This window comes from Boleophthalmus pectinirostris, unplaced genomic scaffold, assembly GCF_026225935.1.
Source record: "Boleophthalmus pectinirostris isolate CB_2022bp ecotype Guang Dong unplaced genomic scaffold, ASM2622593v1 HiC_scaffold_4, whole genome shotgun sequence".
In the NCBI taxonomy this organism is placed as follows: domain Eukaryota; kingdom Metazoa; phylum Chordata; class Actinopteri; order Gobiiformes; family Gobiidae; genus Boleophthalmus; species Boleophthalmus pectinirostris.
The window spans coordinates 15,149,332-15,169,084 of NW_026571353.1; the positions used below are offsets into that span (position 1 = coordinate 15,149,332).

A 19,753-nucleotide genomic window follows, 5' to 3' on the forward strand; every position below is an offset into this window, starting at 1 on the left:
ATATCAGTCTTTTGATCTGCCACAATAATGTAATAATGAATTTAAATGAAAATACCTCAAATTGAAGGCTTTTCTCAGCAATTTTTAGGTGAGATTAAAATGAGATTAATTAGATTAATTAATTACAGATCATAATTAATTAATCTCTCAATTTTTTTAATCGCATGACAGCACTAATATATATATATATATACACACATTTGTCGCCAATACACTACTTGTGTAGTAAACCTTTCGCCTCAGTTAAACCTCTTGGAGCACCAACCAGTAGCTAAGAGCATTGCACTCTGTATTTACTTTAGTGCCAGTCTCCTCCTGTGGGAACTCTCAGTAGGAGGCTATAAGAGCAGCTCCCAGCAGGGGCAGAGTGCAGAGGAAAGAGCGCGCCGTACACTCCCCTGGCGGCCAAGCGTGGAAGTGTTCCAGCTCCCGAGGGCTGGACCGGGGCCAGCGGCAGAAGAAAGCCTGGCAGGATCATTAGGAGGGAGCTCTCCAGTAGAGACACATACACAGTTATACACAGTCAGTTAAAGAGAGCAGAGCAGAGGAGCGCTCTTCTAGATCGCTGCCAGACGCGCGGACCACTTTGTAGCCTACTCGGCTTTACGGCGATTGAAGACATTTCTTTATTTCCTTAGTGGAATTTGTAGCGGTTTCTGGTTTGGATTACTTTAACTCAAGCGGACGCGTCTCTTCGTGCAGGTAGGCTTCAGAAAACTTTGGAAAGAGTTGATCGCTCTCCACGGACTCCTGTCAACGTCAACAGCTACACGTTCTGTCACTTTTCATTTTTACGCATCACTTTGGATTGTTTTTATCGACGCAGAGACACGAACCTCCACTTAAAACCATCCCTGGGTTGTTTTTACTCCACTTTGCGTTGAGCCTTTCCAGAAATGGTGGGGCATTTGCATTTACAAGCGATGGATGAAAGTCTCAAAGGAAAGAACCGGGAAGGGCTGCTCGACAGTCCGGATTCGGGTTTACCTCCGAGCCCCAGTCCGCCTTTCTGCTCCCTCTCTCCGGGGCTCATCGAGTCGCGCTCCGGCAGCTGCACGACGCCCGACCACCACCAACAACACCACCACATTGCATACAACAGAAAAGAGGGCAAACTGGTGAGAAACTGTTACATCTATCTTCATTTATATTGCAAGCCTATTTTAAGTCATTTTTTGAATAATTTGGATAAACCAAACACAGTCTCACTGGTGACATCTGGAAGCTCTTACTCCATTTCCCAGCATTCTTCAGCTGCTCACGTGAATGTCCGTTTTATTTACGTAGGCTAGTATTTTTGTATCACAATTATGTTTGCTCAGTTCGAAGAATAGGGCCCTAACAAGAGGTCAGTGTGCTAATTACGCCCCCTCTCCGCTGGGGTTTCCAAACTGGTGGTCCGGGGACTCCCAGGGGTCCGTGCCAGGAATCTGTCAGTGGCCGGTCTCAAGTGACTTCTGTGTGAATAACAATGCAGTAGCCCTGTTAGTACTTATGCCAGGCAATCCAAACATGTCATATATTAACCAGTGGTGGAAAAAGTAACGCAGTAAGGTATGCTACTGAGAGATTGTTTGGGTAAAAAAGAAAGAAAGAAGCTATTTCAAATACAAACTTGGCTAAAACTCCACAATCACACATAGAAAGTAGCCTGGTATGTTTCACTTTGATTTCCATTCTACCAACCTTGTGGGGTGCCTGGAAGTTCTTCCTGGAAGTTGGCAAAAAGCTGGTTTTGCAATTGCTCCTCAAGTATTTGGGCCTTTAGTCAGTAGCCATGTCACTGAGTGGGCATATAGGGATTAGTTTCCACTGAGTGCTCTAAAATAAATCTTAGTGTTGTCAAAGTTTGCCTGCATTTTCAACAACAGCAGAGTGAGAGACTTTTGTAATATTTAGTGTTTGTGTTGATCTCCTATATTTGTTATAAAGTGCTGATTTTAGCAACTTTGTGAAATACAAACTGAAATTACTATCTCAAAAGTTCAAAGCCCAAGAATTTATTATTATTATTATTGTTATTCTTTTGAAATTTTGGAATAACCACACTCAATAGACACAATCTTAATTTATGTGTGATATAGATATGAATCATGTCTGAAAACACATTTCTAGGTCACTCCTAGTTTTAGTGTAACTGTCTTCATTTTACCAACAAGCCCACACAGGTTAATGGTGGCTTTAAGGAGGCCTCAGAAATGCAGCAGTGCATCGTGGGAGTTGCGTGACATTGGATTTTGCTGACAGACAGAAAAAAGGAGAGAAATCTTCTAATCCTGCACAAGTTTCTCATCTGTATAGCATCAACTCAATGGGAGGGAAAGTATAGTCTAGCTCCTACACCCTTGAAAATGAAGTAAATGTGGAAAGTAGGTTAAGTATTAGGGCTGCACAATATATCACAGACAAAATGAAATAGCAATTTAAATTGGCACAATTATCAGACTGCAAAGACTGTAATTTACATAATAGAATGAGAATAAAACAGCCTTTTTATAGAAACATTTTGTGCCAGCATTTCAGACCTACTCAAACATGTTCAGAAAATCACTGGGATTCTTGTATTAGTTTATCAGTTCATATTTTAGTATTCTCTTAAACCTTAATGCTTGTGGAGTTGTTTTTTACTACATGAACTCTGAAGAGAATCCTACTTTTTGGAACAGAACTTTGAAAAGTTGTAATTTGATTTTTTTCCCCCTCTAAATTGTGCATATAACACACTTAACACCAAGCATATTCTCTAGTAGCATTTTGTTAAGAAGCTGTCCCTTAGTGGCACTACAATTTTGAATATATCTACGTTGTTTTGAATAGACCTCCTGTTTGCATGTTTTTGTATGTCAATCCAAGAACAATCTTGCCAGTCCTATTTTGAGCTGTGCGGCTTGTTAGGGCAGTTGCAGCCTGTTGCATAAGTGAATACGATGACCCTCTCACTCTTAAATGAAAGGCACATCAACACTTGTTTTCGCACGGTGTTGGTAACGTCTAAGGTGGCGGATCAACTATCAGAGGATTAACCACGAGGACAGGCAGAACGTTTCATGACTTTTACCCTTTCACCTTACTTTTATATGTGCATAACTTATTAGCATTATGGAAGTGTAATATAAGATTTAATAGCATATGGAGGAGATGTATTAACTGTGGATATTAATTGCAATCAGATGCCACACCCACTGTCCAGACCTAGCCTTAAATTAAACCCGAGCTAAAGTTAAAGGATAATTGCTATTGACTCTAAAAGGTGTTACATATCTGGCCCCAAGTGTGTCTTTGACCTATCTCACAATATTGCTTCATACTCCCTGAGCGCACAAATGCACCACTGAATAATAACAAATAGCGATACTTGCATGTTGCTCAAATAAACAAATTGAAATTGAAACTATTCACAGTGGGACAGGAGATTGGTGAATTAGATCTGGATACTCACCAAAACCAATATTTGCATTTATTGTTAATTACAGAGACTGCAAGACAGAGGAATAGCGAGAGCCATCACATTACTTGCTGGCTTTTCATTTCGTACAAAAGCCTTAGTGTATGCGTCTGTGTAGGATTTTCAACATTCTCTGGAGTTTTGGCACATGCCCATTTCTACAGAAAAAAAAAGGTATATCCGTGTATATGATGTATGCGCACTGTACAGACTTTATATTGGCCTGTTGACTTCAGTATTCAGCCTGAGAGTGTTGCTCAGCTGCAGCTCTGAGTTGAAATATGCTTCCAGGGGGTTGTACAGGGGAATTTAACCCCCCTCCATTCACAACTGTTTGCTCTGCACAAGTTGCCAAAGCACTCAGCGAATAAATACTTGGAATGCTGTCCGCGCCACAGATACAGGACAAGCACTTTCATATTATTTAGGACCATTAACCACCAGTAACAGGAACAGACTTTTCCCCTTAAATGTGTGCATGTCAGAACTAGCAGCTGTGCATCTGTAGTCTGTTCCTCCCATTGGGATAGTGTGAAGATGATTGTAGACTGCAGAAGGAAAGCCGAGCCCCACAGCGATCCGCCGTGCCCTTGGCCCGTCCAAACCGCAGCATGTGACTGCCTCAGTGTAACGTGAGAGGTGCCAGGCTGCTGTACCACTGCCAGCGGATTCACTTTGGTCAGATCAGGTCCTGTAGTGTACAGCTAAACCAGGGCTACAGTCCAGACAGCCCAGTGTGACCTGTGCTAATCACAGCACACAGTGGAGAGAGGACAGTTATAATCACTGTATTCACATGCAGAGATGGGGCTGTTAAACTTCTCAACAGAGAGAAATGGTGCCCTGATCTCAAATGGTACAACAAAAGTATCATTTAATATTTATGCAACATATTTTAATTAGATGGATTTAATAGATCTCAAGAGTGAATCTTTTTAAACACCTTGGCATAGTTTTTCATATCTTTGTGAGAGACATACAGGTTTCTATTTAGGCAGGAGTACAAATTACTGGAAAGTATTTTCTTAATTGCTGTGGGACTATCCTGGTTAGGGCTTCAGGATTAATTGAAATTGCAATTTGATAATAACAATAACGTTTGACCTCAGCATAGAAACTGATAATTCTGTAGTTTAGAAATGTACTAACATGTTCTGTGAGTGGTACAATTGTCAGTCCAGTTCATATTTCTTTTTTTTTTCAATTCTCCTCGACTTGTTTAAAATGTGAACTCAGGATTCTAATATTAAAACATAAATTGCAAATCACAATTGCAATTAGAAATTCTCCCTAGTTGTCCAGCACTAGTCCTGGTAAATAAAAATAAAAATCAAAGTAATTCTGTAAGTAATGTAAGTATACAATATTATTCACTACGGACTATCTGCAGTGACCCGTTCCCTGTTAGCCTTTCTTGTCCAGGGCTGCATATTTCTCATTTATGAGCTACTTTGGGCGCTACATCTGTTAGCTTGTTTTCACCCACTGACTGCATGGAGACAGCGTCTGGGTCACACGTCCCTGTTAGTTTGAACTCAAGACAAAACTATGAATATGATATACCACCAACACTTCATTTACAAATACAATTATCTAGATTCAATTAGAATAAGTGTGTCTGTCTGCCAAGAAGTCTCCAGTCTAAATCTGTATTTGTAGTAATAGCTGTGCCAAGAAAGTCACATGGGTGGATCAACTATATTTTTTTACAGTAATTCCTTAAACGAGTCAAATAGCCTAGCTGTTGTGTGTTTATCTTATGTTTGTATTTCCTGCCCACAGCTGCCCTACCTGCTGCTCAACTCCACAGGCACTGACGCAAGGACCCGCATGCACCCTGTGTTTTATGGAGAGAGCATTGAGGTCAACCCCACGTCAGAGCAAGAAATCAAGTAAGCACTGTACACTGGATATGTAATGCTAGAGCACGGATTACAATCAGACCAGAATATTCAATGCAATGTGAGAAAGAGAGTCTTAAAGAATATCAAATACATTAAACCATGTACAATGAGACAGGGCAATTCATCAAAAAAGTTTTATTGTTGTAAGTTACATTGATTGCATGCCTAAAATACTGACTTGCTGTTAGTGTTTTTGAAATTAATTCAAATCATGTCCAGTTTTTAATGGTGCATTAAGTAACATTTTTGTTAGAGAGGCTCCATGGCCTCCTGCTTTGTTGCTTTGCCTGAAATGGCATTATCAATTTTATTGCTTGAAGACAATGCATTTTTATTGTGAATGGTGTAACCAGCTTGTCTTTGTAGAGATAGCTAAGTTTAATGTAATACTGTGGAACATTACAGTCTATGCATTAACCTGGCCATGGAGACAAACAGATTGTGGACCCTCCAGCAGGAAAAGTGTTATCTGCATTTGTGAATAATTTAGCAATATGATGTTGATGAAGTTTACGCATATAGAATTCAGCTGTCACAGTTTACATGGGACCACAGCTGGAGCTTTTTATACAAGATTTACAAATAAACATACATACATTCCATTGTTAAATAATAAATCAGTCAGGACTTGTTTTAATTGTTTCTGTTTCTTACATTGCCTCCTTGTGGTCACTGTAATACCATTCTCTCACCCCCCACCAGGTGCACCTCAGAGGTCAAGTACGACTCAGACCGTCACTACCAGGACCAGGTTTATTGTGCCCCCATCCCGACCCCCACCTGCTTCAGTGAGACCGTGGTGGCCATCCGAAACTGCACCTGGAGGAGCTACAAGTCCCAGATCTATCTCGAACCTCGCCAGAAGCCCATGAGCTTCCGGAGCACAACCATCATCTACCCCAAACACGCCAAAAACACTTACCGCACCACGCTCAACTACAACTCCATGGGGTCCCGCCGCTGGTTCGTGTCCACGGTCCAGCTCGAGTCCAGTGAAGACTCGAGTCCCTGCATCATCTACACGGAAGACTTGTAGGTGTCTGTGTGGAGACGGAAATCTGGACTTAGAAATTCTGAAGGATGCCTGTTTGGAAAGGCCACAGGGAGTACTTTGAAGTGACAAGACTGGAGCCCTGCAAACCTGTACATTTGAATCAAGGGAGCGTTTATTTTGTATGGACTTTTTACTTATAAAGAGACATACGGATGTCACTTTTTGGTTTAACGTCTTATTTAACACAACAAATTGGTGCCTTTGGCTCTTTCAACGTGATATAAGATTGCCCTGTCGCACCAACTCTTTCTAATTGACTTCTTTCTTGCACTTGTTCATAATTTTGGAGTTTCCTTGGTGAACCAGCATTGCAGTTTTTGAGTTTAAGCAGTGCGTTTTAAAATGGACCAAAGAAAGTTGGAGAGAAGTAGGACAAGAAAACAATGTAAACACCAGCTGCTTGTCAAGTTTGACCAGGCTCTTTAAATTAAGAATGCAAATGATCAAAAGATTTATTTAGGGAAGATTTTGTAAATGTGTTTTTTCTAGGTATTTTACAGTACTCTGTTTTTGTTTTGTTTCTTTGAGATAAATCAAACAAATACATAGCAATTTCCTACACCTCTTTTTCACACCATTGACATTTAATGATAAAAAGGGACACATGCTAATCTAGTCCTAAAAAACACTAGAAAAACTTTCAATGAGTTATGGTGGCAGACCGAAACTTTACCTCAAATCTTCCCATAGCTTTTGATTCATTGAAATTGTATAGTCTTCAATATGCAACCTTGCAATTTTTATGTGATTAAGAGCTTTGTAAATGGACTGTGGATAGAACCTTAACTTGGGTTTGAAAAAATAGATGTGAAAAGTTTTTTGTAAAGTCTAATTGCAATGGGATGTGTAACAAGTTAGTGTTTGTATGTAACAGTAATTGTAGGCGAGATAGAAGAAGGCCTTGTTATGTGCAGATGGTCAGAGGAAGATGAGAGAAAGTCAGTGGATGTTGAGTTGATGTTGGTGAGATTGTTATTATTATTTTTTTGTTTCCTTTGTTTTCCTTTTCGTTACTGTAAAATATTCTCCTGTTGTACTGTATATGTGGCATATGAGGCACTTCATAATTCTCTTTTTATTTTTGTACGTTGTTCCTTCTAGTCAAAGAAAATAATTTAAAAAGATGTTTATCCTCCTTGAATAAAATAATTCCCCAATCCTACTCTTGTTGTGTGTTGTCCTTAGTTTTGTCTGCAGAATATCAATGAGATCGTATATCTATTGTAATGTATGTGTACAAAAATGTTTCTTATTAGGGGAAGTAATTAATTTGAAATAGCATACTGAAGTTACTGTAATTTAGCTTTTTAAGTTGTGTTTAAACCTGTACTTGTAGGGGAGTATAATAGGGTGCAATTCTGTAAATGTAATCTTGTATTTAGTAACGATTAAAATTAGAGCCCGACCGATATGGATTTTGCTATGGCCGATATGAAACCGATATAATGGGAGTTGGAGCTGCCGATAGCCAATATAATCGCCGATATATTTAGTGATGTAAAAATTCACTGTAAATGTTGAATTGTTTAAAAAACTTAGGTTTGGCTCTGGTGGATTTTAAATTGGGTTTATTTAGGCAACATTTATTGTTATTCTGCCTCTTTGCATAATATTTACAGACAGTAGGTTGACTTAATGGCATTTTTGCATCACATTCTAGACACTAGTGATGGGTATTCCAGTTCTTTTTAGAGAACCGGCTCTTTTGGCTCGGCTCACTAAAAGCTGCTGGTTCTTTTGGCTCCCAAGTGGCTCTTCAGATTGTTTTGTTGCAAGCAGGACTAAAGCACGTCTAAAGCAGGACTGAATCAGGACTGAACCAGGTCTAAACCAGGACTGAAAAAGAACTAAACCGGGACTTATTTATTTTATGCTAAACTACAGTCAAATATGCTCGTTTTTTTTATTTAAATTTTTTTTAATCCTACATACACGCAAATTTCTCAAAGTTTCGTTTTTAGCCGCTGCCGCTGTCAAACCACGAGTCTGCACGCGGCGTGACGAGAAAAAAAGTGAGAGAAAGAGAAAACACGGCTCCCAATAAGGATCAGGCTCCCGTCGTTCGCTTCAAAGAGCCGGATCTAAGAGTCATTTCGTTCGCGACGGACCCATAACTAGTAAAGAAAGTAGCGCTATTAGCCTTTAGCCGTAAATACGTGCCCGCCGCAGTAATTAATTATATGCTACTGGATCAGTGCAGATCCAGTAACAAATATACGGCCAATATAGTCACTTTAGAACAGACCAATAGAAAACAGTCTGTTTATGTGCGGGAGCTACAGCAGCTAACTCATAACAAATGACAAAAACTAGCTTCAGAGTCGACATATTTCCAACACTCACCGCTCATACAGGCTCCTCCTCACATCACAAATCTGCACTAATAAATGTCCTTTTAATCCAGACTCAAACCGATTGTCCGTAAAAAGAATATAATCTCAGTGTTTGGATCTGTGTCTGCAGGTGTAAACAAACACACGTGAGTGACGCGACTCTGTGGTGTGTTCAGGGACAGTATGGACACACACAAATGACTCCGTAGATAAATACTGATGTGGAGCCACATATTGGGACATTTATCTGTCTGTAAATTGGATTAAATGAACAGAATGTAGAGAGTCTAAGCTTTATAACGAGGTATAACATGCCCACGTGAAATATCGGCCCCTATCAGCAAGCATATCGGCCGATAGCCGATATGCCCAAAGTTGTCCATATCAGCCGATAATATCGGCCAACCGATATATCGGTCGGGCTCTAATTAAAATCATAGGACTTACCGGGTCCAAGTACCAATGGTCTCAAAGCACAGTTGTCTCACCATAGCTCCTTTGTATACCTATAAGCATCTGCTCTGATTGCCTTGTACTGGTGTTTTCACTTCATTGCAAAGTTTCAGTGCTCTTTCCACACACGTATAAAAATGCACTGAGGTGGAGGGTTCGTCACCTGCTTGTTTCTATGGATATGCGATTGCTCTGCCTAGAATGTTCCACAGTATAACATTAAACAGCTCTACCTTACATTTATTCAGTTAGAAGAATGCCTCAAAAATGCCTTGAAAAAGAGGTTTTCGGATCAGATTTGACCTGTAACTTGGCCTGGTTTGGTTTACATGAAGATATATAGGTTTAACCCTCTCAGGCTCAAATTAATTTTTAGTATCAGGAAAAATCTGATATTTGGGGAAAATTATAATATGGGGTAGTGATATACAATCCTGACTTTTTTATCCTTTGTGAACAAAAAAAGTATTTAGCACTTCTGGCAGGCCGTTTGTGTGGAGCCATTCTTGCACAGTCTGCATCATTCACGTTTATCAGCATGGATGGGAGAAAAGGCATAAAATATGGATGTGGAGTAAGTAGGTAATTGGAATTTAGCTGTTGCAAATCTGCAATGCCTGCCTGGAGAGGGTTAACACCATACACTGTAAAACATCCCAGACAAAGCAATAACATTTCCATGGAGAAAAGCGAGAAAAGCACTTCCAGAAAAGTTACAAAATGCACCTATAACATGGCATATTCAGCAGTCCTTATCATGAAAAAACAGCAATCACACAAGTATTTCAGCAGGCCTTTCGTTCAACTATTCATATCATTTTTCATGGAAGTGAATGTTAAATATTTTCTATGCAACATTACTAGTTAAGGTGCAAGTGACAATAGACCTATGGAGGATCATATGGGTCCTTTGGGAGAGCAGGGTGGGCTACATTCAACATCTCTTCTCAGTCAGTAGTTTAAAAAAAGTAACCATGCGTGATGCGGAGTATTCTTTACCGTCTTTAAATATCGCACAGCTGCTAAAATAACAGCAGTGGCTCTTGGCAGGAGCCACTGGAGCAGTGCCTGGTGTTTCCACGGAGGTCCTCACGCCCCTCTCAGCCTTCAGCGCCTCATCACTCTCCCCTGAAGCCTCAGGTTTAGTGCCCTCTAGTGGTGAAGGAGCAGAACAGTCGGACCAACGCAAAACAACAACAAAAAAAGTGTATTTTTGTGAACAGCTGGAGAGGAAATTCATTTATTGCAAGTAATCACATTATTGTAATAAAGCACATTTTTGTGGGTAATTACTTTTGAGAAAATGTTTAAAGTTGTAACCTACTTACAATGGACTGGAGTTTTATCTAGTAATTTAATCAAATTTAGTAATATATTTCTAGTCATTTAGAAACATTTAACTCCTAGTCCTAATAGTCCCAATTCACTACTTAACTAATACAGTTTTGTGTCAAAGACTGATCTAAAATGAGACAAGAAGTGTATTAAAAACTAACTAGTAAGCCTACATTTTTGAGTAGTATTTTCAATGTGTACCATTTACTTTTATTTAAGTATAAATCTGGCAGCAGTACTCATTGTCTTACATCACTGCATATAGGTTTCTTTAACATAACTGAAATCATTGTACTCAAATTAAATCAAGCAAGTGTTGGAAAAGAAAACCAAATTAGAAAGACGTGAAGTAATAATGGCTGAAGTACAAGTTGGACACTTCTTCATTAAAATACAAACTTGTAACAATGATGACTATTCTAATGCGTGTAATTTCAGATTTGAAAGAAATTGATAAGAAGAAGCAAAACAATGTCACCCACAAAGCATGAATGGCAATAAGCTTTTTATTTAAACATTAAGGCAGTGTCTTTTGTTTTCGTTTTTACACTGCTATCCACAAAGCTTGCTGGTGGCATGTAGTAATTAAACCATGTGAACATTTTTTCTGTAATACCAACCTTAAAGCAAGCCACATAAATATTTACATCTCTTCAGTTTTATATACAATCCTTGCTATTATACAGTGGGTTATATTTTAAAAAAAAATCTGTATGCACAAAATGGTTGAACATTGTACTGTTTTCTCAATCCCCCATTCACCCACCCACTCACCGCTGGACAGTGCAGGGAACTATCTACTGTAGACTTAATTCATTTTTACAGAAACAAAGAAAAACGTGAAGTCAAACAAACTACGAAACGTGATGTGTGTGTTTTTTAAGTGTTTCAATATACCTTTAAAAACAAAACTCAATCTCTTGTTTGAGGGAAAATGGATATGGCTTTGTTTTTGTTTTTTTTAGTTTGCTGTCACATTCTTAACATCTGTGAATACACATAGCATACCAAAGCAGGCTTATATATACAAAGCCTGCCTATATTTTTTTAATCAAACAAATAAACACATGTTTTATCAGTCCAGCCAAAAACAACACAAGAGCTGAGATGTGGCATGCTTAACCACCACCGTCAACAGGTAGCACAAAGGAGGGAGAGGAGGTAGTCCTATAACAGTCATGTGTTGTGAATCTCCACTGTGACAAACTCAGCAACTTAAAAAAAATTAAATACTGGGAGTAAAAACAACTTAATGCATGGGTGGTTACAGAGGACTACCAGGAAGCTTTTAAGGGCTTCCCCCTTCATTTCTTTGAACCAAGTGTGTCAAGTGGAGAGATCTTAACAGTTGCAATAATGGTCCTGTGATATTAGGCATCACCTTCAAATAAAAGCTAGGGCTGTAATAAATTTGAGAAAAAAACACAAAAAATGTTGGAGTTTGCAATATCCCTGTAACCCCATGTATCTGGGTTGAACCAAAGAGTTTGTGCGTCACTCTGTAATTTCAGTACTGTTTATGTAAAATAAATGGCACTTAACACTATAAATGTACAAAGTGAAAGAGGAATTGTTTTCAGTTTCACCACAGCCGGACAATGACAGTCACATCTGAAGCAAAGTAAAAGTCATGCTGCGTCAGTCCAGGGTCAGGAAAAAGATGGCTTCTTTGTCACATCTTTAAATCACACAAAGTCCAAGTGATGTGTCTGAGAGGTTCATCTCCAAGCAGCCTTAGGGTTGGGATGCATTTGCTCCGAGCAGCGTACTTATCGGTCAAAAGTGTGATTGTCGTTTTGAGTGTGTGGGGGGGGGGGGGGGGACACTGAAGGTTTCAGTGGCAACATCAAAAACGGTTGCATTGGAAAGTTCCAGAAAGAAATGGCTACGCTGTTTCTGAATCCATTTTTCATCCGCCTTGTAAATATGATTAATAAAAAAAACACTGAGGAGACTTCCAGCTAAGTGCTTAACATCCAAAACAAACACAGACATGGTTATTATAAAAACAGTGAGAAAGTGTCACTTGTGTCGGTGCCATTATCTCCGCACATTTAGAGGACTGAAGTCAACAGGCCTATTCTCTGGGACCTCTCAGATATATGACATCAGCAATAACAGTTAAGTTACCCTGTAAACCTATGATATGACCCTCCTACAAAACCTGTACCCCCAGACCTTGCAAAAACAAGATACATCACTGCAGATATCAGACGACAAATGACACAATCAAATGTCCACCATCAAAATGTACTGAGGTTCAGCTCACTGTCTACAGACTCAACTGAAGAAAAGGAGAAGACAAATAAGCAAAGCCACTTTGGCCCTCCCACATCTCTAACACTTGTGTAGTGGTAGCAATTCATCATGTGCCTCTGGCCAAACCAACACCCTTCCTACAAGGTCCAGCAGCCAGAGGAGCAGCCAGCAGCCAGAGGAACAGCTCAGTGAATCTGTCAAGGTACGGCCCGTGAAACTGTTTAAACAATGATGCGTCCTTGAGCCCAGTGGTGGAGTGAGAGCAGAAGGTGAAAGCATAAAAGACACGAGGAGCTCCAGTCCTGCCCCTGTGGTGCTTTGTGTGAGGACAAGAGGCAAGTGACTGATGACTGAATGTGGACAGTGAAGGAATGGTGTGGCACTGGTAGTGTCGACATGGTGACTGTAGTGACGTCCAGGTCATTCGCTGTCCGAAAGCGTCTCATACTGGGACATGAGCAGAGGCTTAGGCTCCTCCTCCCAGCGCCCCTGTGCTCCAGGGCCAGGAGCGCCCTGTCCTGGAGAGGGAGCAGACACTGTCCCACTGGGGAACCGCATGGTCAGAGGGTTATAGGGATAGGGTGTGGGAGTGGAACCTGTCAAAAAGATAAAATGTGAAGCATTAAAAATGATTTGTCAGATTTGTCAACTTTTTTTTTTTTTTTTTTTTTTGCTGCATTTAGTACCTGTAGATGATGGCCTTTCTTCTAGCACCCTGTTGCTGAGTGGGGTCCTCCTGTTATAGTCTCCCTCAGAGTGGACAGAGGAAACAGAGGAGGGACGTTCTCCTCCAGACAAGCCCGGTCCTGGGGACTTGGTTTTGCGACCATTAGAGCGTCCATTGCCCTTTGAGGACTTTGCTCCTCCTGCCAAACAAAGAGTAAAGAAATGAATGACTGAAAAATAGCCCACATGTTAAGGGTAGCTTCATTTTAGGAATGTTCGTCCCACCTTGAGCGAAACTATCTTCAGCACGGCCATCCACACCAGCTGCCGGGCCACTGGAGCCAGGGTTGGATGGAGAGCGATCCTCAGACTGGTCGTCATATTTGCCCATCAAGGCCTTTCGGATGATGGCTTCCAGACCGATGGAATTCCCAGGGGCTTCTGGGGTAGGGTGGCTGCGCACATTCACTGGTCCTGCAACAAGACCACACATCAGATACGGCACAAATATGAGCATAATGTTCACTTCAATTACTCATGGCAGATCATTACCTGCACCCGTGGATGCTGGCATATTGAAGATCTCAGTCCCTGGCTGACCAGCATCTATGAATAAAATGTTGTTAAGGCATAGATTTTTTTAGCATTCAGACCAAAGCATGTATGTACATGTAGTATCTACTCTGTGTTGTTAGCGCAGACTTACTGAAATCATTTTCATTTCCCACAACGGTCATCTTCTTGGTTATCTCTTGTTTCTTTGACCTGACGATAGCTGAGGTGTTCTCTGTGAGCTTGCTAAAGAAAGCTGGTGGTTGGGAGGCATTGGGAGGGGACCGGGAGCCAATGCTGTAAAACAGGACAACAGTTATTTTTCTTTAAACTTGTATTTGATTCTTTACTGCATGAACAGTATCTGACACAATGTAAAAAGCATTTTAACAACACTGCCTACACTTATATTAACATTAGTGCTCCATTGCTCTGTCCTCACCCTTGTTCTGCCTGCTCATTGGGGTATGCAGCGCTTCCCTGGGCATCAGGATCCGAGTTGGCTCCAGCTGGAGAAACAGGCTCAATGCCATCATTTGAAACACTGACAGGGGATGACTTGGGTTGAGATGGGGACCTGTGAGAAAATGTCATGTCAGATCTTCTACCACAAATCCACCATTGTGTTGTCAGTTTTCTTGTCAGTAGCTATTTGTACCTGTCTCTGTTTCTTTCTCCTCCAAGGCTATCTGAATACCGCCCTCCTGTGTCCTGTTGAGTTGAAGGGGGTTGTGAGGCACTGGGTGGACGGGTCAGATCCAAGACTGGAGAACCATGGTAGCTCTGCTGTTGTTGGCTCTGCCTTGTGTAGTCTTTAGTTATAACCTCCTGTTTAAAAAGTAGAATCTCTTCAGAATGTAATATAATAAGCTTAATGTATATGTGGTAAAGTCAGTAGTTAGGCATTGCTTACACTGATGTGCTGGGCCAGAGTTACAACTCTTTGACTGCCTTTGACACAGGGAGATGGAGGCTGTTGGCCTGGAGACATCCTCTCTACTGATGGAGGACGGTACATATTGTGAGGTTCCATTTTCTGGCCTGTTGTAATCAAAACAGATTTAGATTAATTCATTTTGAATACATCCATTTGTCAATTACTCTTATTGTGAGAATAAATTACTGATAGAGTAATTTATGATTTCCGACCCTTTGGTGCTTCAAACAGTGAAACATAGGTCATTGCACAATATTATTGGGAAGAATCCATTAATTTTTTTGTTGTTTACTGCACCACATGTATTTTGTTCCTCCCTGGATGATTCCAGCTGAATAACAGTGAAACACACTCACCCCCAGGAGAACACTAGGTGTTAGGCACCATGGGACCATTATAGTTATTAGTTATTAACAGCTTTCCCATTGGGCACATGCTGGTAATAGCAACAGGTGTATTTTTTTAAACAGAAAATGTATGTCCTTTATTCACCAACAGTAAACTATATTTTATTGTTATTGTTCAGTCCAGTAGAGATGACTTTAATATGACATGCACTAATGTCCTAAAGAAACACATAGTACATCACATTACATACAGAACAAAAAGCATACCATTAAAATGACTTAAAATAGACAGTTTGTTTGATTTAGAGAGATGTGTGGATAATTTTGTGTAAGAATCAGCAGTGAGCTATAAAAAAGAACATGCAGAGATCTGGGGGGCAGAAGCTGCAGTACCCCCCTCCCCCGCAGGCCGCTTCACCACCCTGCCCTGGTGCTCTGGGACCCAGGGAGTCAGTTTGGTGGCTGGTAACACATTGGAATGGTAAAGCTATTGTATATTGTTGTCCATAGTCTTTGTGATTTTCTTAAATGACAAATGGCAACAGTATGTTCACTGCATAGAAAACTGTTCAGAACCACAGTTGAACAGGGGTTAAAAATTCCTCCCGCAGTCACATTCCATTCGAACTGGAAGTCTAAATAAAATATACTGGTAATGAACACTTATATGGGACAACGGATGGAAATTAGACTTAGGCTACAATTCGGTTTGTTTACATTCACGTTTTGTCATGTTTACCCATTAACATGCTCTGTCCCAGTCAAATAAATAAATAAATTAAAATGTTCAGATTCAAACAGCCAAATGTGAGGGAGGAGGGGTCCCACAAGTTAAATTTGAGTAACATCTAAAAAAAAACCCCAAAAAACAAAAAACACAAGCAGCATAGGAATATTTGATGTGCCACCAGCTTTACCAACTTAAATGACACCTTAAAGGACACCTAGGATTGTTTTAAAATGTCTTGAATTAAATTGTGCTACAGCTAATTAAAAGTGTATATTTTATTATTAGAATTCTATTTTTCAGTGCAAACCCTCGGTGGACTTTAAGAAAAAATATAATAAATTGAGGGGAAAAGCAAAAAAGTATAGCACAGAAAGAAAAATGTAAATGAATTGGGTTGATTTGAAAATGCCAACCACCACAGCGTGCAATAGGCCACAGACTGACGGGGGAGGGGCTGGTGATGAGGGAACCCTGGGATCCAGAGCGTCTTACCATCACTGGCGCTGCTGGCAACAAGCGAACTCGTCTCTGGCATCCCCGTTTCACATGAAATTTGACGCATAATAATTGCGTTTATGAAGTTGGCCGCAGTCATGGTGGTCTTACCGAGTGCTCGGAGCTCTTGTTCCTGAATGGACATCGGTTTGTTTTGAGTCTTTTCCCTACTTGGAGTACCACTTTCTCCACGACCTGGAGGGTTCTCCGGCTGGGGTGGCAGCGCAAGTCGGCCCGCTGCAGAGGAATAAGGAGAGGGGTACATTCCTGCTGGGCTGTGGCTCGACAACTTGGACTCAGATTTACTTGATGGTCCATGCTGCTCTGGGACATGCTTGGGAATTCCTCTGCTTTTGCTGCCATCACGGCTCTGCTCTTTGGCAGAGTCAGTACTAGGTGGGAAGGCCTCAGGTGGCAATCCTGTTCTCATGTGGCCAGGGTAATTCTGGTAACGCCCTGAGCCTGGGGGCATGGATCTAAAATGGGAGGACAACATTGGTTATGGGAATATGAATCAAAAAAATAAATAAACAAAAGTATTTGGTACAAATAACACCAACCGCAGAACAGATGAACTGGCGTGTTCACTGACAGACAGACTCTTGCCCCCTGTGTTGTGTAAGACACTTGGCCGCTGCTGCACGTTGTCCTGGTTTCGAGGAGATACTGGAGAGTGCTGGTGGCTGTAGGGCTGAGAGGAGGCCCTGGCTCCACTACTGCTACTGCCTGCAGAGTGCTCAGTACCTAGGAATAGTAAAGATACAACATTACATTGTGTGTCACTTTATGATGTACAAAGTTATTACAGATGAATTTGTGTGTAAAATATGCAATAAGCATTTAAGAACTACTCAAACAAAATATCAAATAAGTACCAGGTCTCCAAATTGGCGCATGCTCCACAACTCCATGAGAGCTCTTCTCTCTGTCTCGATCCCTTTCTCTCTCCCTCTCTCGTTCTCTCTCTCTTTCTCTGTCCCGATCCCTCTCTCTATCCCGGTCACGCTCTCTTTCACGCTCGCGCTCCCTTTCACGCTCACGTTCAGATGATGAACTTTGCATCTTGTTTATGTGGGATGAACCAACTGTCGAGACAACATAATGTTTCATTCATATATTATAATACAAATACAATATGATACATATAAAATACAATATATAAAAACAAGTTAATCGGTAGAAAATACCTGGTGAAATGGGAGAGGTGGTGTAAGGCCTGCCCGGGAATGAGGGACTAGTCCCAGGCAGGTATGTGATGCGCTCCATCGGAGAGCCTCCTGCCCCTGCAGGTGGAGGGACCAGGACAGGCAAGTGTGGGGTCACCTGAGACAGATCTAGGATTGCTGTGGGAGGATAAAGAAAAAAGTGTAAAATGCAAAATCTGGCGGAGACTGAAGACAGCAGATTAAAAAACTAAAACTAAATATTCTCAGATTTAATCTTACCACGAGGTGGTGTGGTGTAGGGTAAGGGTAGCTGGTCTCGTGGAGCAAGGCCTCTAAGTAGATCTGAGCGCTGGGCAGCCATTGCAGCCGCTGCAGGCCACTGGTGCATTTGCTGAGAGGTGATGTAATCGTTGAACAAAGTTTGACGATTCTCCAAAGCTGCAGTGTCCGGGAAACCTCGGATGAGGTAGGGGTAAGGGTGAGGGTATGCTGGGTTTGGTGCAAGGTGGCGAGGCAAATAGTAGGCAGCTATAAAGAAAAACAATGAACATATACTCTTCTTTAGGCTAGCATAGTACTGGTTTTAATAAGGAGACTTTTTACAGGAAACAATATATCAGTCTGATATATCAAATAGTTTCTTTGACTTTGGCTGAACTAGGCCCAAGAGCTTTGTCTGGCCACAAAGTCAGGATATCAAAAACCTTATTTGTACAAATTACATAAATGGTAGTTGTTTGTCTGAAATAAAAGCTGGTTAGGAATATTTTTTTAAATGGGATGCATTTTGCAGGCCTCAGTTTTCCCTGTCCTGTCCCCTCAGGGCACATTTCTTGCTGTGCAAGAATAGAAACTCAATAAAGCCCTAATGTTATAATTTGTTACTGGCAGTACCTGGGTCAATGGAGATGCCGCGGGGAAGTGTTGCTGGATCAAAAGGTAGAGGAATTTGGCGGTAGACCTCAGCAGCTCCAAGCCCATGCAGCAGACGCTCATAGGTCTGCTGGTCTGAGACACCTGGGAGAGGAGACTTTGTAGCGCTCATCTCTCTTGGGGTGGGTGTGGCCTTCCTCTCCTGAGAAGGATTCTTATTTGAACCTAGAGCAAAAAATATTTATATTTATATATTTTAGGAGGATTTTTGATAAACATGCATTTTGACTTGCCAATAAAGTATAAGATGTACACACCATCATGCTGCCTCTGTCCTCCCTCTCTTGAGAGTGGAGAGCCACGGTGTGAGGGCCCAGGATAGGAACTCCTTAAAGGGCCCTTCTCATCGTAGCCCACTGGACTATGGTGGGCCTTACCTTGCTCCGCCCCAAGAGTGAGTGGTGAAGATCGGGCCATAGGACTGGCTGTGCTAACAACAGCACTGGGACGGCCTTTAGGCTCTTCATACCGAGCCCTCTCCCCACGGACATCCATGTGCGGGGGAGTATTATGGTAGGAGCGTGGAGAACTAGCCATGATAGAGCGAACATCATGACGCTTTCCTGAAGCAGGGGAGTCTTGCTTGATTGGAGCCACCTAAATAATGTGTAGTTAGGAAAATGTTAAATTCATATGTAAAATATTTCATATTATTTACAGTGTTTAAATAAAACTGAATGAACACCTGAGATATAATGCCTTCCTTGGGAATAAGATGGATGGAGCGCCCGGGTTCTTTCACAGTGGGTACCATTGGGTCCCTGCCCTTCAGTGGGTCTGACAGGGAGCCAGGGGCACGCGGCGGGGAACCCTCCCGCTTCATCTGTTTAGCCTCCCTCCTCAGATAAACATCCTGAGTGTCCAGATGGCGCGGTATGCCTGAAAAAAAAAAGTACATTAATTTCTAAATATTTCAACAAAAATGTATCTGGGTTCATAACATGGTGCAAAAGTAATTATCTTTCATTCTGCATGTCAATTGTCACTTACCTTGAGAAATAGACCCCCGGTTATGATGGGCATCCTTATAAGGGTTATGGTGTGCACTGTCTCGGTCATGGGGCAAAGCTCGACCAATCAGGCCTAGAACACAGATAAGGTACAGTACAATGACATGTGAAGCTATGGTGAACATAAACAGGTG

At 41.3% G+C, this 19,753-nt stretch overlaps 2 protein-coding genes across 2 annotated transcripts in view; one reads left to right on the forward strand and one right to left on the reverse strand.

The window, feature by feature from the left end:
* Positions 1–447: 447 nt before the first annotated feature.
* On the forward strand, positions 448–7,565 carry rflna (refilin A). The gene is made up of 3 exons (XM_020935523.2): positions 448–1,118; positions 5,228–5,337; positions 6,052–7,565. Exons 1-3 carry the CDS (start codon positions 897–899, stop codon positions 6,383–6,385), a joined length of 666 nt encoding a protein of 221 aa, XP_020791182.1. The 5' UTR covers positions 448–896; the 3' UTR covers positions 6,386–7,565.
* A 3,447-nt stretch (positions 7,566–11,012) lies between these two features.
* Positions 11,013–19,753, reverse strand: part of ncor2 (nuclear receptor corepressor 2) — a 66,814-nt gene continuing 58,073 nt past the window's right edge. Inside the window, exons 30-46 of the mRNA XM_055161279.1 lie at positions 19,600–19,692; positions 19,295–19,488; positions 18,867–19,206; positions 18,571–18,774; positions 17,956–18,204; positions 17,698–17,853; positions 17,386–17,595; positions 17,071–17,254; positions 16,622–16,986; positions 14,915–15,042; positions 14,660–14,829; positions 14,444–14,578; positions 14,156–14,298; positions 14,002–14,055; positions 13,735–13,923; positions 13,470–13,649; positions 11,013–13,379 (exon numbers count right to left, since the gene is read on the reverse strand). Coding sequence (XP_055017254.1) covers positions 13,204–13,379; positions 13,470–13,649; positions 13,735–13,923; positions 14,002–14,055; positions 14,156–14,298; positions 14,444–14,578; positions 14,660–14,829; positions 14,915–15,042; positions 16,622–16,986; positions 17,071–17,254; positions 17,386–17,595; positions 17,698–17,853; positions 17,956–18,204; positions 18,571–18,774; positions 18,867–19,206; positions 19,295–19,488; positions 19,600–19,692 — 3,170 coding nt within the window. The 3' untranslated portion in view covers positions 11,013–13,203. The remainder of the gene's footprint in view (positions 13,380–13,469; positions 13,650–13,734; positions 13,924–14,001; positions 14,056–14,155; positions 14,299–14,443; positions 14,579–14,659; positions 14,830–14,914; positions 15,043–16,621; positions 16,987–17,070; positions 17,255–17,385; positions 17,596–17,697; positions 17,854–17,955; positions 18,205–18,570; positions 18,775–18,866; positions 19,207–19,294; positions 19,489–19,599; positions 19,693–19,753) is intronic.